General features: G+C 47.9%; 1 protein-coding gene across 1 annotated transcript in view; it reads left to right on the forward strand.

The window, feature by feature from the left end:
- The window catches only part of USH2A (usherin), a 301,382-nt gene that overhangs the window by 200,339 nt on the left and 84,249 nt on the right, over positions 1-16,794 (forward strand). Inside the window, exons 38-43 of the mRNA XM_087829032.1 lie at positions 2,818-2,968; positions 3,841-3,983; positions 10,686-11,314; positions 12,940-13,274; positions 14,186-14,308; positions 15,018-15,181. Coding sequence (XP_087685158.1) covers positions 2,818-2,968; positions 3,841-3,983; positions 10,686-11,314; positions 12,940-13,274; positions 14,186-14,308; positions 15,018-15,181 — 1,545 coding nt within the window. The remainder of the gene's footprint in view (positions 1-2,817; positions 2,969-3,840; positions 3,984-10,685; positions 11,315-12,939; positions 13,275-14,185; positions 14,309-15,017; positions 15,182-16,794) is intronic.

The following is a 16,794-nucleotide window of genomic DNA, read 5'->3' on the forward strand; positions in this document are numbered from 1 at the left end:
CTACAACCTTAATAAGTCACTAGTCACATGAAAAAAAAAGAAAAAAAAAAGGGTCTCTGTTTTATTTTTGCTTCTTAGAGCTTCCCCCAGAATTCTGTATATCTCTATAGAGCAAAGGCTTGGGGCATTCTGTTTGTTTGTTGTTTCGGGGGAAGGGTTGTGGTTTTTGTTCATGCTGTTCGGTTAGAGACGAGTCCACCAGTACACCTCTTGTGAAAGTTTAATAAAATCATACATTGAAAAGTTGAATAAAAATCATACATTCAAAAGAGTACATACTAGCTAGACCGGTCCAAGCTGTGATTTAATTTATTACTTAATGTTTTGTATTCATTTCGCCTCCCCCCGGCCCCCACCAACAAAAAGGTTAGATTTGAAATTTTATGAAGAACACCCTTCTGTTGAATTTATAGGCCGGGTGGCTGTTTTCTGCAGTCGTCGTGTAGAATTAGTATTTACTGGACACGATGTTGATTCAGGAGGCTGTCTGTGGAGTGCTTGCCCCGCGAGGGTCGTATTAAACTGGAGGGAAGTGTTTTGAGCAACATAGCATCTTGGAGCCCATATATCACGCTGATAGATACCCGGCTCTGTGCTGGGGAACCGGGGCTGGAATTACGGCTGCCTCCCAGTTATTGCTTCGGCGCTGAAGAGCCTCCATGGAATAGGTTTGGATAAAAGGGGTTAACCAAAGGGGAAAGGAAGGTTTCCAGAATCCAGTGTTACCGAGAGCGTGCAGAATGAACCGTCCTACGTAAATCATTTAAGAGGATCACTCTGTTTGGAAATATTTTGCAATTTTATATAACCAGAGTGTGACCAGTTTAATAGAGTACATTTTTTTTGTTATCACTCAGAAGAGAACTCAAGATAACATTATTATTGTCAGTAGTAGTAGTAGTATTGGGTTTATCGGGTCTACTTTTCGACATTGTTCTTTCTTAATAGTATGGTAATGTAGTTTTTAACACTTAAAGAGATTATTTTTTGTGTACGTGTTTAAGACTCTAATGTTTCTGGTTGATAATTTGTTAGCACTGATTTTTATCCTGAGTTTTATTCTGATTTTTATTCTCATGGCCACCTTCCTATGTCATTGAGGTATCTGCTCAAATTCACCCGATGACCTGTTCTTCCTGTGGCTTCCGTGTGTCACCTGACTTGTTATAAAATAAGTAAAATCACACACCGCGTGTCACTTTCTCTTCCCTCATCCCGCTTTATCTTTCCCCTGAGCACATGGCGCAGTCGGGTACAATCTTACACATCCGTTAGTTCACTGCTTGCAGCCTCCAAGCACATGGACGGTCCCTAGGGTCAGGGGCCACGCCAGCCGCACTCGGAGCTGTCGCCCCTCCACGCGAAGCTCACTACCTGGCACAGAGTAGAGGCTCAGTCCATGTTTATTGAATAAATTAGTGAATCATTGATGAACTGGAAACCCTTACAAGGAGCTGATGAAACATGTAATCTAACTCTTCCATTCTCATCGCTGCTCATTCATTCACAGGCAGGGTCTCTTGACTTGGAGACCACATGGAACTCACGCCACATAAGGTTACGCACAAAGGGAAGTTGAAAATGAACCCTGATGGTCACCGACGGCCGCTAGGCATCCTCGGTCAGAAGGAGCCTATATTGCAATAAGAATATTTCTGGAAGTTACGTTATAGCAGCACTTAAATTACTCTAAGGGAAGTTCACATTAGTCGGGTAAAATAACAATAGCAGAAATAATAATGCTTAACAATTAAAAAATTGCCAGGACCCAAAATAAGGTGCTTTCTTTACTTCGTCTCTGATCTTGACAGCAATCCTGCAAAGGAAGAATACTGTCCCCATTTTAACGGTGAGAAACCTAAGCGCCCAGTCATCAGGCGATTTCGCTGATGCCACGGAGCTTCGTTTAACCTGCTTCTGAGCTCGTGACGAGCTTTGGAACAGACTCTGACGGGAGAGGTTCATTCAAGTTGTACCTGTTGGGAAAAAATGATTTAATAACCAGAGTCATCTTGTCAGGTTTTTTTAAGTAGAATCGGCTTTAGTTTTGCTCACTGCGGTCAGGCCTTGCAGGCCTGTTCGGATTCCCCCGATAGATTGCGTCAAGCGGGTGCGCCGAGTTCAGGCAAGACCTGCCAGAGATCCAGCGAGAGCACACATCCGCCCCACCTAGCAGCCCTTTGGAATCGGGCAGAGTCGCTGTGAGAAGGGACAGCTGACTGTGTAAAACGCAGGAGCCAAGATGTTTAGTTTTTATGTTTTCCTAGGTGAGAATTAAGGCTAGAAAGTGCTCACTTCAGCCAATCCTGTATATTTATCGTTGTAGAAAAAGACAATTATAATCAAACCCTCCTCAAAAAAATGAAAATAAAAAGGCCATGGTGTTCATGAGCCGCACTGCGGTTAAACGGTCAGCGTGTGGTGCGGGAGAAATAAAGGCTCTGGACCCCTTCCCTGTTCCATTGCTTGATTGTTGAGCAAAAGTTACATTTTAAAGGTACTTCAGTATTCACTTCCCTAGATTCCCTATGTGTTTTCAGCGAGACGGACAGACATACGGGTGGATGTGGGGCGCACGTCCATCCGTCTTGCCACTCGGGGCCTGGCCTTGGGAAGTGGACCCCCAAGGCGGTGGTGCTGAAAGGCGCAAGAGGGAAATACAGTGGCTCAGGGATGAAAATGTTAACTCAGATGGACCGTGGGTAACCCTGTTGTTGATGCCGCGGAAGAGTTTTTCCAGTATATGGACATCTCGGTCCACCCAGCATATGTTAGCCACGGTTTTCTCTGCTCTAATTCATCTGTGTGTTTCGACAGCTCCAGATGGCCTGCTGCCTCCCAGGCTTTCAGCTGCCACTCCGACCAGTCTTCAGGTTGCCTGGTCTACACCAGCTCGGAACAACGCTCCGGGCTCTCCCCGGTACCAGCTCCAGATGAGGCCCGGCCACGACGCCCGTGGATTTCTAGAGTGAGCGTTCTGCCCTGCCCGGCTGGCTCCTGGGCTCACAGTGTAGCCGTGGCTTCATCTTTGTTCCCGTTTGTTAAATTAAATCTATTGGGGCAACATCAGTTCATATTACATAAATGTCAGGGGTTTTTTAAATAATATTTTCTTTTTATTTTAAAATGAAATATTTTTTAATATGTTTTTATTGATTTCAGAGAGTGGAAGGGAGAGAGAGAGAGAGATAGAAACATCAAATGATGAGAGCCATTGATAGGGCTGCCTCCTGCAGTGCCCACTGCTGGGGATCGAGCCCACAACCCAGAGTGGAACCGTGGCCTCCTGGTTCCTAGGTGGACGCTCAACCACTGAACCACACCGGCGGGGTTCAATTTCAGGTTTTTGAGCAATGGGTCCGTTCTCACTGGCCACAAATAAAGGCCACCTTTTAAAAGTTCAGACAAACAAAACCCTGGGAGAAAATTATTTGCTTTGTAAAAATACCTACTTTTCCTATTAAAGTAAGATTTTAAAATAAGATTTCTTCCCACTTAATTTTTCATGAGCACACGTATTCCATAAGCAAGCATGCACTGGAATCCCTTAAAATGCTGTCTGAACGGTGGCTACAAAATTATAATACTTGTTCTACAAAATCCTTCTCGATGCTAGATTAGAATGGACTCAGTACCACTATAATTTACAACTCAGATCAATGCAATATTATGGCCCCTCAGCCAAACGGCCACTTATTTTCAGAGGGTGACCGTGTGACGACAGAGAAGTGCAATACCTAAATGCATGTTGACATTCTCTGGGAAGTCCGTGCCACCAGACTTGATCGTTTAATTTCTTTGAACGTCTGAAACTTTCTAACTAACGTTTGTCCCCTACAGGTTATTTTCCAGTCCTTCTGCATCGTTAAGCCACGAAGTGAGCGATCTCCAGCCCCACACCGAGTACGAGTTTCGGTTGGTTGCCTCCAATGGATTTGGCAGCGCACTCAGCTCTTGGATTCTGTTCATGACGACGGAGGACAGTAAGTGGCCCGCACAGGACACGGCCAAATGTCCTGTACCCCGGGGAGTCTCAAACGTCTTTCGTTTTTCCTAAACACAGAAATAAGCCGCCTTTGTTTTCTTGATGTCTAGGGACAGTAATTAATCTTTTATAGGGTGAGGGTGGTTAGATGTTCCAGAAAGAAGAGAGAGGCGTGCGTGGAGGGCTGGGAGGGTTGGGCGTTCGGAGAGGAGGGAGTAATTCAGGATAAATTATGCTATGGCCCCATTCGATCCTTGAGGGTGCATCGAGGTGTCCTGCGGGAGAGAGGTTGTCATCTCGTGCTCTGTGTCCAAATGTTACCCTGTTCTCTGCTTTGGAGGGAGCCTTGCAGGTAGGATACCTTGAAAGATGGGCCTGGCTCTATTTATGAGGATGCTTCGAGCACTGTTATACCTTTTCCTGGAAATAGATTTCGTAGGATTTTTATTTGCACTTGACAAACAGCCTTCTGAATAGAGAAGTATAATCGAATAATAGCGATTCCGCCTATAATACATAAAATGGATCGGGCTTGCCTTACTCAACCAAGACAGAGAGGTTTCTAGTTTTCCGTGGAAGCATTATGTTTGCATATATATGTTTTGACTAGGTTGCATATAGGAAATGAACATATGGATATCATATTTAGCTTTATGCAAATTACCTCTATAAACGCATACAGATGGGAGTATAATTTTTTAGAGAAGTTGTAAATTAAATCAAGCTACACAGAGTGGGTAAGGACACTGTATCTTTGAACAGTGAGGTTTTTAGGGTTAATCCTGTCAAATCTTTTAACCGGGAGCTCCTTAGAAGACCTTGTTCTGTTGGCCAGTTGCCATCCTAGCTCCGTACCCAGCGAGGACCGCGGTGACTTTCACCAGGCAAGATATTCATCCAAAGGCATAGGATTTGAAACAATACCAGTTGTTCATGAAACAGATTATTTGATTTCAACAATATCCTAAATTATAATTATAATTATTGTGGCGAGGTTAAGACATTAAATGAGGTAGAATCAGAACTATTTACCTTCCTGGAAGCTTACCTTATTTTTGCAAGCATCTGTTATGAACACTAACATGTAATATTTCACCCATTTCTTGCTGGGAGCACGTTAGGTCCTTTACAAGGGCACAGCCGGTGCTCTTGGTCTTGAGGGTACCGTTTAGTAGATTATCAGCACAGTGCAGTAAACACTACCCAAGGCCCAGGAGGCGTTAACACGCCACTCAACGCGCCTACTCCCCTTTCAGGGGGAACATTACTACCCCCCCTGTATACGGATTTCCGATCTGGAGGGTTCACACTCAAAATAGTCTTGAAGAAATATCTTTTAAAAACAACTGAGTACAGATGACCTGAAAATAATTATTCAACCCACTGAAGAGGCGGCGAGAACACCATACCGTAGGAAGAAAAACTGGCCGTCTCTTTCTGGCCTTTATAATTTCTGTTCCCACCGAGAAAGGGCGACCGTGGATTACCCCCGTGGGGATGCTTACGAAAGAGGGGGCATGATCGCCTCTCCACAGGCAGGGAGTCAGCACTCAAATGAAGTCCAGGGCATTGCAAATACCAGCTAGGCCAGCATCCCGCCCTCAGCAAACTCATCTCCTGCCTCCGTTTCCCATAAAAGGGGCCTCGCAGACTCTGTGGTTAGAATTGTCACACACACAGATGCTGCCTTCCCGGCCGTTTTTAGGGCCTGGGTTTGAGGTGAGTCCTAGTAGTCCTTTCTCTTAAGTAAGAATTAGTGGCATTTGCTTAGACAGCGGGTGTCATTAACCCACGAAGCCCAGCCATCGTTTTCATCTGAATCCTTTCCTTAAAACTGATGACCTTTTCCTTCCCCTGCTCATGGGCGCACTGAGCGGTCACACACATCAGAGAAGTGCCGCAGGCTGGCCATGGCCCGTCCGGGTTCGGTGGCCAGTGCGTGCCCACCCCTGGGACGTGATGACAGTGCAGTCTGTGTGTTGGGTGTCAGCAGAGGTGGATGCCCACTCGGAAAGGATGTGCGATGGTGTTGACAAAGATGAGGGATTGGCACTGGGCACTGGTTTCAAAGCGCTGCTCATAAACCCGCCCACGCTGACAGCTCCGTTGCCAGAATCACGCTTCGTGCTCGGCCCTGCCCAGCGCCCCCCTTTCACCAAAGGGCAGCTTCCAGGGTAGACGCTCCACGTCTCATGTTATGGAAGGAAACAGGGAGGTCATCTCACGCCCACGTTTACATTTCAGACCATTGATAGGCACCTGTCTGCATCAGCCAAAGCCTCAGAACTCCCCAGTGCCCAAGAGGGTCCCCGATAGTGATATTTTTAGGGGGGAGACAGCAAGACTGGTTTTCATCAAGCCTGGGACACACCTGGGACCAGAAGGAGAGGCCTGGGCGGGAAAGGAACAGTGGTGGCTCCCAGGGTGTCTGCCCTTGGTGGTTTTGGCCTCTGAGTCTGAGGCAAGAAGCGTGAGGGTCAGAGGCAGGTAAGGAACCCAGAAGCCACCCTCCTTCTCCTGGTCAGCGGCAGCCTGCGGGCCGTCCCTCATCCACTCTGGCCGCCCTGACCAGGGCAATGAGTGTCCTTATTAGAGAGGCGTCTGCTAGCCCCAAGCCATGTGCGATTCCAAGACAAGGTGGGGAGGGATGTGTCGAAAGGGAGTTCCAAGAGGAAAACAGGCCTTTTTTGTTCTGATCCCTGAAACCTACAGTGAGAGGGGAACGCTGTGTGCGTGTGGCAGGTTTGTGGTCCTATTACATTTAAGCCCTTTATTACGAGCTGTCAGAAACCCTGTTGGCAGGTAGCTGGGGTATAAATAATAAATCGATAGAAAGATTTCTTGATTAGAGGGACCGTAGAATCCATCACTCGACTCTTCTGCTAACCTCTCAGTGGCTGATACCAAAGGGCCCCCTTCACAATCAGCGTATAACACGTCGCTCTGTGTCATTACGCGTCCATGTATTTGCCACCTTGATTTTTAATTCATCGGCAAACGTAGGGGATATTCATTTGCAGGGTTAATATTACTGAAAAGAGCTTTTAAACGGAGTGAGTTTTTAATGAGAATGGTAAAAAGTTGCTTTGGGGCAGTAATGAGAACCTAGCAGGAAAACGGAGCAATGGGAGGTGACTGTAAAGGCCAGCACATGCCAGGGACCCGTGAAAGCCACGGAAAGTTACACACACACACCCCGGCGGGGTGGTGAGCCCCCCCGTTCATGCACACGTGCACACACACCCGTCCCAACGTACACACCTGAGTGTGGCCATAAATAAGCAGACGTCCGTTAACAATTGCATCTCTCGCCCGGCCGGGCGTGGCTCAGCGGTTGAGCATCCACCTAGAATCCAGGCGATCGGGGTTCGATTCCCGGTCAGGGCACATGCCCGGGTGTGGGCTCGATCGATGACTCTCTCATCATTGATGTTTCTATCTCTCTCCCTCTCCTTTCCTCTCTCTGAAATCAATAAAGATATATTAAAAAAAAAAAACAAAAAAACACACACACACAAAAAAACGCATCTCTCAGCTGTAGGCCGGGGCTGAACTTCTGGAGCTGTTGAGCAAAGCAGTTTCCCACGAAAGATCATTTCATTTGCCAAAATGAAACTGCTTCCCGTTACGGACGCCGTGACAAGGTGGCCTGAGCTGTGAAATCAGTGATCAGAGGGGATGCCCCGTCCCCGGCTCCGGGAGGGCGTTCTTCTGAACAGCGACACCCGGGGACAGGGCCGGGCGGGTGTATTTTTTGTCACTGTCCGGCCGAGCTGCGTGGCTGTCAAACGTCCCCCGTCTCCCCTCCAGTGACAGCTACGTTGACAACATGCTCTCCCCCACATTGATTTTACAGTTAAGGAGCTGATGGTGATATATAGGGATTTTAAGAATTCAGCTGAGAGGCTGACTTCTGCCTTTTATCATTCCATTAAAATTTTATAACCATCTTTTTCATGTCATTTCACCCATGAATTCTTACTTTAGAAAGTGATAGCTACCGCTGCGAGCATAACTTTCCCCGTGTTCAGAGCTTTTTATTGTATTAGCAAACTACCCCAATTATAGTTATTACCCATGTTTTACATAATGGTGGTGACCCCTTTCCTCCGTAGCCCGCCCGTTGATTTGTATATAGGGTAAGACGATCCGGATTATCTCTCGAACGCCCAGGATCGGGGCAGTGCCAGGAGCCAGGTTTTAACACTTTCGTCGCCGAAGGAGCTAATTCAGCCGCCCTCGGCTTCCTCTCCTGGATCACGCAGGTGTAAGGACCCTTCTGGCGACCGGGGCAGGAAACCGACTCAGAGAGGGGAGCTAATAAAAGGCACTGGCTTTTAAGGAGGGGAAACAATCCTGAAATGGAACATGTCTTCTTCCCCAAGATAAGAGATCGTCTTGAAGGAGAGCCTATGATCTCGGGGGGCTTGCGGTGTACGTTCGTCTCATTACCAAGGGTGTTTCCCCGGGAACACTGTCTGTCCTCTGACTCCGGATAAATGAAAAGCTTGCCGCCCTCCTACAAACAAACTGCTGTTTCTTTTTCCCGACGCTCTCATGGTTTGATATGGTTCACATGTGAGAAATAATTATGCAAAACCCTGGGAAAACCCCAACAGAAAGGTTCTGATTTGTAGTGTATGTTACTCCTTTAAAGAAAATGTTTTCATTGATTTCAGAGAGGAGAAGGGAGAGGGAGAGAGAGACATCAGTGATGAGAGTCATTGATCGGCTGCCTCCTGCACGCCCCCTGATGGGGATCGAACCCGCAACCCACGCATGTGAACCGTGGCCTCCTGGTTCATGGGTCAACGCTCAACCACTGAGCCACGCTGGCCGGGCATGTCTTAATTTTTTTTTTTTTTTTTTTTTAGGGGGAAGGGTGACATAGGGTTAGACACAAAAGCCTTGAACCCACCATTGATTTTATGGACCCTAATCTCCGAGGACTTAGTTTCCCAAAAGAGCATTGATATCTTGCAAGATTCGCACTTGCTTTTCGTTGGGAAATAGCCAGATTTGAATGACAGGTACAAATAACAGAGGATTCCTGCTTTGATATAATAATTTCCACTCCTGCTGTGTGCCGGAGGGCAAAGTAAGAAACGTCACAGCGTCTTTAAGGGATCCTTAAAACGGAAGCTAACAACAGACTAAAAAAAAAAAGGCAGGATCCCTCTCAAGATGCCTGGACTTCAGGAGTTTTCTGTCCCGGTGGGAAGCATCGCCAAATTGTCAGAAACGACGCGGTGTCAGGGTTCGTGCTCTGTGCCACCTTCCCTCTCAAAAAGTAATTGTGACTCACCCATCAGTCCGGTCGGTGACAAATATGTGGCTCACGTTGGGTGACACCGTGCTCGCTCCCACGGCCGGCTCTCTTGTCACCGGTTTTGCAAAGCAGCCGTTACCTTTAAAACTTAAGCCTTGAGTGTAACACGGAATCGCGCTCACACACACGCATAATCCATGATGTTCAAACAATTACTAAATCCAAGTATATCTTTTATAAAGATTTTTCAATAAAATCTAATGTTCACCGAGAAACAATCTCATAAATGTCAACATCGCTGCGGGCAGACGGGGGGGTCGGGGCGCATTCTCGACCCGTCGCGGCGAGGGATGGATCGGGGCCGTGGTTTGGGAAAATGCTAAATGTCCTGGAATTACAGCTGTTCCTGATCTGTGATTGAGCAGATTTGTGTTATCGCGCCGTGTTCTGCCTTGTACCTGGAGAGCAGTAAAGCCTCCGTATAATAAAAAAGCACCTGCATTTTAAATGAAATTTCAATTGAAAAACTTAACAGCCCTTCAAATTGCAGAATTTAACGCAGCCCAGTAAAGCTTAAATAACACTCTGCCTCCGCGGGCTGCGGGGTTTCGCACTCAAGGTGACTTGATTGTGTCGCGCGGCGAAATTATTTACAATTAAGGAATTTCTCTGGAGGGCCGCAGGATGTTTGCGGCTCCGCACAGCACCTCGGCGGGCATATGGTGGGCCTCTTTCAGTATTCACGCAGCCTCCTGGACCTTTATGGTAATTGAATCAGTTAGAGTGCTGAGTGGAGCAGGCATAAAACCTGTTAACCCAAAGGTCAGATCCGCGCATTGTTTATTTATCAGTAGGTGAAAGAGCTCCATCGGCAGCTTCTGTCACAGTCAGAGTAAAAAATCACCTATAATATTAACAGGGAGTAGATAAATTGCCCAACACAGCCGAGAATGATAAACAGAGCCGGGTGTGATAGGGAATCTGGAATGAACGGTGCTGATGCGGGAGGGTTTTCCCGGGCGGTAAACTAGGCGGGTGTGTTAGGAGAGTGTCATCGGTTATAATTAGCGACCGGGCCTCTTGTAAAAAAAAAAATGTGGGCTTTGGTTACAACTGCCTTCGTGTCTATTTCTCTTCTAGTGTCTTGATTTCCAAAAAGTCCTCGTGCTATTTTTTTTAAGCATTCGCCTTAGGAAAAAGAAATGGTTTTGATAAAGCCACTGTAGGAAGGAAAACGACCTCTTGCACATTTGCAAGCAAAACGGGGCTCGTCCCTGTCTTTGGGACACACCTGTATTTTCTGCTCAGCTGTCACCGAGGGGTCAATTTCACATCCTCGTGGGAGAGTGGGCACTCGCTCTAGCTTTATTTCGAGGAGATGTGGGACGTTTTCAAGCAGTTATCACTTTCTGGATTCGTTCCACTTTGTAGGACCCGGACCTATGGACCCTCCGATTCTCCTGGATGTGAAATCGAGAACGATGCTGGTCACCTGGCAGCACCCTTCCAAGCGCAACGGGGTTATTACGCGCTACAACATCTACCAGCATGGCCACCTCTCTTCGGAAGCTCCTGGAAATGTCACTAATTGCACAGCGACCCATTTACACCCTCATACCGCCTACAGGTTCCAAGTGGAAGCCTGCACGTCGAAAGGGTGTTCCCTGTCCCCGGAGTCCCAGGCTGCATGGACACTCCCAGACGCCCCGGAAGGCATCCCGAGCCCAGAGTTGTTCTCTGACACCCCAACGTCTGTGATCATATCTTGGCAGCCCCCCACCCGCCCCAACGGCGTGGTGGAGAACTTCACGATCGAGAGAAGAGTCCAAGGGAGGGAGGAAGTCACCACGCTGGTGACACTCCCAAGAAATCATTCCATGCGGTACATTGACAAGACCCCCGCTCTCAGCCCGTGGACCACATACGGATACCGGGTGCTGGTGAGCACTCGAAACGGGGGCACGAACAGCAGTGCTTGGGTGGAGGTGACCACAAGACCCTCGCGGCCTGCTGGGGTGCAGCCACCCACGGTGCGGGTGCTGGGCCCCGATGCAGCGGAGGTAAGATGCCCAGGGCTCTGTGTTCCCTGCAGATGTAGGAATTGACCCTGGTTTTCTCCGTGTTGGACAGAGCCACCTACTGGCGACACGCACACATCTGCTGTTTCGGGCGCTCGCTGGAGAAGCGGGGTTTTGGCCTTTGGCCCAAACTCTCTCACATTCGCTGTCAGAGTTTCATTTCTCCCCGTATCCTCTTAATTGTATTGTCGAGATGCTGCTGTTTGCCTCACACACCTGAAATGCTTTGAACGCCACAGTGGGATGCTTAGCTCAACCACCACGTCAGATTTAAATAGATCAGAAAAACGGGAAGGGGTGGGGGAAGGGCGGAGGAGTGCGTTAGAGTATTAACAGGAGTTCCAGTTACCAAAATCCTGATTTTTTTTTTTTTTTTTAATGATCAAAGAATCAAAATGATGGGGAGAGAAATAAAAATAGCGTATCTCTGGGCGATCTAGAAGGCGTAGAATTACTCGCCCCGTCCTACCGGGAGCGAGCACCAGAGGACTGGCTAACTACCATTGTTTTGGCTCCCAGACAAACTTCATTCAAGGGAAATTAGTGTAACCAAACAGGAGGGAGTTCTGTAGCTTAGAAGCCTCTTTTGTGTAAATACACACATGCTTCCATGGCTTGGGTCTTGTACGACTGCCAAGAGCCTCAGCACAGTAGCTTGCTCACCAGAGCACAAAACAAAGGGCCTTCGCATAACAGCAAAGTTCATCTGTTGAAATTACGACTGGGATCTACGTGGCTCACGCTCTCCCCCCACCCACCCGACACCAAACACTAGGTGATGCTAAATAGGGGAAACGGTCCGAGAAATTTAATGCAACCTACAAGCGAAATGCTCGTTTGAAAAGACTGTATTAGGTCCTTGCAACCTGAGGCTGTTCAAAGCAACACCCGCTTTTGATAGAAATACCAAAAGTGTATAGAATTCTGTGGAAGGGAATTAATTCCAAGTAAACAATCAGCAGCGTTTATTGGGTAGTCTTAAGGAGTGTTCCTCATTCAAACTAAAAACAAAAAAGAGAACCCCAAGCAAACCTAGAGTGATTAATCATTCCGGAGATGACTTTTTTCGTCTCAGCTTAAGTAGCGATACCAGTCAGTACGACCCGACGTAAACACGTCCCTTGAACGCAGGCAAAGCTGTGTGATGGGCGTGAATCTGGATTCTTTCCAACAAACATTTAATAGGCGGATCTGAAAAGGAAAGAACAGGTTCTTGTAGAAGAGCCGTGAGTGGCTCCAGGCACAATCCTGTTTGATTTGTTGTATACAAACGATCAGAAAGTCTGGAAAACAAGTTGCCTGGCTGCTTTCTTTAAATTCCCTCCTTTGATCATATAACTTCATCCAGGAGATGAGCCACCAAGGCGTGGATTAGCCTGGCAGCCCTAAAAGTCACAAGCCGGAAAGCCAAGCCCAGGAGTGGGCATCTCGTTTAGTTCCCAGAGCACCAGTGGTTGATCCCAAACCCTTCATGACCGTCCGGGGCAGAAGCAGGCGCTTAGCGACCCAACCAACACCGGGCCGAGATCCTGGGCCCCGTGGCCTAACCTCCGCTGCTCTCTGTTCCTGGGTCCCCACACTGATTCCAAGTTTATCTTTTCTTCCAGGTCACGTGGAAACCCCCACTCATCCAGAATGGAGACCCGCTCAGCTACGAGATCCGCATGCCTGACCCTCACGTCACCATAACCGACGGCACTCCCTCGGCGCTGAGCCAGGTGGTCGCCCGCCTGATGCCGTTCACTGATTACTCGGTCACCATCGTGGCTTGCTCGGGGGGTAACGGGTATCTGGGCGGGTGCACAGAGAGTCTCCCTACCCTCGTTACCACCCAGCCCGCCCTGCCTCAGGATGTTCACCCGCTGTCCGTGGTCCCACTGAGTGAATCCTGCGTTGGGATATCTTGGCAGCCGCCATCCAGGCCCAATGGACCCAATTTGAGGTAAGAAAAGGTGAACGTGTTTGGATTATGCTGTGGTCTTCTCTCTCCAGGAAGGAAGGAGGGAGGAAGGAAGGAAGGGAGGAAGGAAGGGAGGAAGGAAGGAAGGGCTTTTTACTCACGTGTGAGCATAGAATCCGTTCTTTATTGGTTATCCCGACACATCACCTCCATACAGTTTCATATTGTGCATCTTGACTTACAGGGAACCATACAAGTAGAAATACCTTAACTTCGTGAAGCACCGAAAGCCCTTGAAACAACCACCACTATTCTCTAGCGATCCTTGACATAACCCTCCCCTTGATTTTCAAAGCGTATTTTTATTATACATCAGGAAACCTTGATGGCAGGTTCTAAGCGATGCATTTGCACAAGCCACGTCTCAGAGTTCCCAAGCTCACACGTAATTCTTTGCCCTGTTGTTATTATCTGGAAACCGGTAAAGAATGTGGTCGGGGGTTTGAATCAGAAGGAAGAAAAGAGTCTCCAGTGGCTTTTGAACACGCTCAACCTGACCCTTAGCCAAGACTATGGAGTCGATAATATTATCATTGTTTATCAAGTATCGGCAGCTGACGTCCTAGGAAATCATTACCCTCCTAAGCATTTTGTGTGTCTGCTTTGTGTGACACTGGCAAGGGGGTGTCGGCAAACCTGACATACGGGGGATCAAGCATCGCCCTTCTCGCCGACAGCCCAAAAATGCGAATATAGCTCTTGGTTTCAGAATAACTGCATGGTTGAAACCGGAGTCAGGAAAAAATAATAACCTGGGGGGGAAAAAAACTTTGCAATCACAAGTAAGATGTTTTCTTTCCATTTCCACGGACGCATCCCACGAAACACCCTGAGTTTTTGGTAATAACATCCGTTGAGATAATCCCAATGTTTCTGCTTGTCTTTCGCTTTAGATATGAGCTTCTGAGACGTAAAATCCAGCAGCCACTTGCATCAAATCCCCCAGAAGATTTAAATCTGTGGCACAATATTTATTCAGGAACTCGGTGGTTTTACGAAGATAAGGGTCTTAGCAGGTGAGATTACAAAAACTATAAAAACAAGTGCTGGCGTGCAGTTGGGGGCGTGTAGAGTAGTTGAACGTGTCGCCGTGTCTTCGTTGGGCGGGCGCGTTATCAGTTCCGCGGCGAGACGCGTTCGGTCATTATCTGCGGCGTTAATCATCGAGCCGAAACAGCCATCCTGTTTAATGCGCGCCGCCTTCGGAAACAAGCCTTTTGAACTCGAACTTGTAGGTGCTGGAGCCTTCGCTTACTGCCTGTGTCACAGCCCCCGCAGGACGTGAAAACTTAATATAGGAATTTGGAAATCTCGGCCGTCTATATAGTGGGCACTTGTCAGATGCTTGCTGTGTCTGGAAAATAATTGTTATAAGGCATTGACACAGTCCACAAAAATTATTTCGTTAACAAGCTTGACACTTGGAAGAATTCAGGCTAGAATTCAAAGAAATCAAGGGATAGGCCAGCAGGTAATATCAGAAAATTGTTGCCCAGGCGAGCGAGGTGTGGATGGCTGTGTGGCCTTAGACAAGTCACTTACAAAAAGCATGAAATGTTTTTGTATCGAGAAAGATTATGCCTTTTGTTAAGGAGGGGGGTAAGAAAATTGTGCCTTTTGTTGAGGGGACGGGGAATCCTGTATTTTGTGAGGCACAAGTGAAACATCTGTTTTGTTTCCTGCAAAAGAGACGCTGACATACGTCTTTTTTAAAAAACCTTGCAGGTTCACCACGTACACCTACAGGGTCTTCGTCCACAACAGCGTGGGCTTCACCCCGAGCCGGGAAGCGACGGTGACCACGTGGGCTGGCCTCCCGCGGCGAGGAGCCAACGTCTCCGTGACTGCCCTTAACCGCACGGCGCTAGACGTGAGATGGGACAGACCAAGTGCGTGAGCTTCCCGTGCCTCTGTTTCCCCTTAACATACTGATACCAAGGTGAATTTGAAATGAACGTGGTCAAAACCCAAAACAACAAAAAGCTGAGGTCCCCGTGCTATGCTTCAGGTGCCCACTGTCTCTCTTCCTCCGTCCCTCCTGGGCCCCCTCTCCCTTGCTCTGTCCCTTTTGGGTTGGGAATGTAGTGTCCAGCCAGCTGTGATGGAAACGCCCAGGTAGTCATTTGAAACAAGGTCCCGTTGTACAGGGCGTCCCAAAAATGTTTACACACTGTAATGGCTGAGAGCTCAGTTTTGAAAAATGAAACGTATTTTAATCAACACTGCCTCTATTGTTACGCAAAGTGTGTATATGCACTTTTGGGGACACTATATGGGCAGGCTCCTGCGGAGAACGCGGTCCCCCATCTCGTCACTCAGCACTAGGAACAAGAACCACTTAAAATAACGGAATCCACGCTTGCCTGGAATATTACCAGATATTGAGAAATACCGGACTTGCGAAGCCCCAATTAAAATGTATGTTTAATGCAAGGAAACTGCACCTACTCGGGTAGCCATCTGCTATTATATAAAAAGATATAAATTTACTCCTGGTTGGGATTGGGATCCAGGCCTGAGTTTTATTGCTGCCTAAGGAGAGACAGGCTTCCTGTTTCATTTTAGAGCATCCCCTGAATTTGCCCCAATGTTACATTGTATCCGTTGTGAATTAAAACCAATATTAGGCGACATTCATTGTAAATTAAAATTAGTACCTGTTAGGTTGATCTCCGGTGCCACTAAATAACCCATTTTTACTAAAGACTATCATTCGAGGGTGTTTATGAGGTTTCAGGTGTCTAATGACCGACATCCCTTCTATTGGGATCTTAAACCACTTAAATGGAAGAATACCCTCTGAGAGCCCCCTGGAACAACACAAAGTTTTTATCTGGAGGTGGATTCTTATGCACAGTATATTTTCAGAGAGAGTCGGGGGGGGGGGGGCGGGAGAGAGAGCAAGAGAGAAACATCGATGGGAGAGAGACAGATCGATTCGTTCTCCCCACACACACCCTGACCAGGGGCTGGGGATTGAGCCTGCAACCCAGGTATGTGCCTTTGGCCGGAATCGAACCTGAGACCCTTCAGTCTGCATGTCGACACGCTAACCACTGAGCCAAACCAGCTAGGGCCCCTGCCGATCCATCGTAGAAGCCCCGTCGGAAAGGCGGAGGCCCTGGGCCTACGCTGACACCCGAATGCTGCTGCTAGGACCCGGCTGCTGGGTTCCCACCACCGCAGGCCTCTGTTATAACGCACCCCGAAAAAAGCGAGCTTATAAAAACTGACAAACCTAATAGGTCCGAAGCAGCTCGCTGAAGTTCCATTACCCCGGGAATCTGAACCTCTGACCTTCGGGAACGTACGCCGTGCAATCTGCTGTAATTTCCGTCCATACCTTGAAAATTTTTCAGATGACCATGTGTGAGCATCGAGGTTAACTCTTAGAAGCGGGTCAGCGACACCGAAGTTTGTGCATACTCATTTTCCTCCCTCTTGTAACCAACCTACTATCCTAAGTTAACGAGTCCCTCCTCTGAGAAAGGGCCTCCTGCTT

This window comes from Miniopterus natalensis, chromosome 21, assembly GCF_054644295.1.
Source record: "Miniopterus natalensis isolate mMinNat1 chromosome 21, mMinNat1.hap1, whole genome shotgun sequence".
NCBI lineage: Eukaryota > Metazoa > Chordata > Mammalia > Chiroptera > Miniopteridae > Miniopterus > Miniopterus natalensis.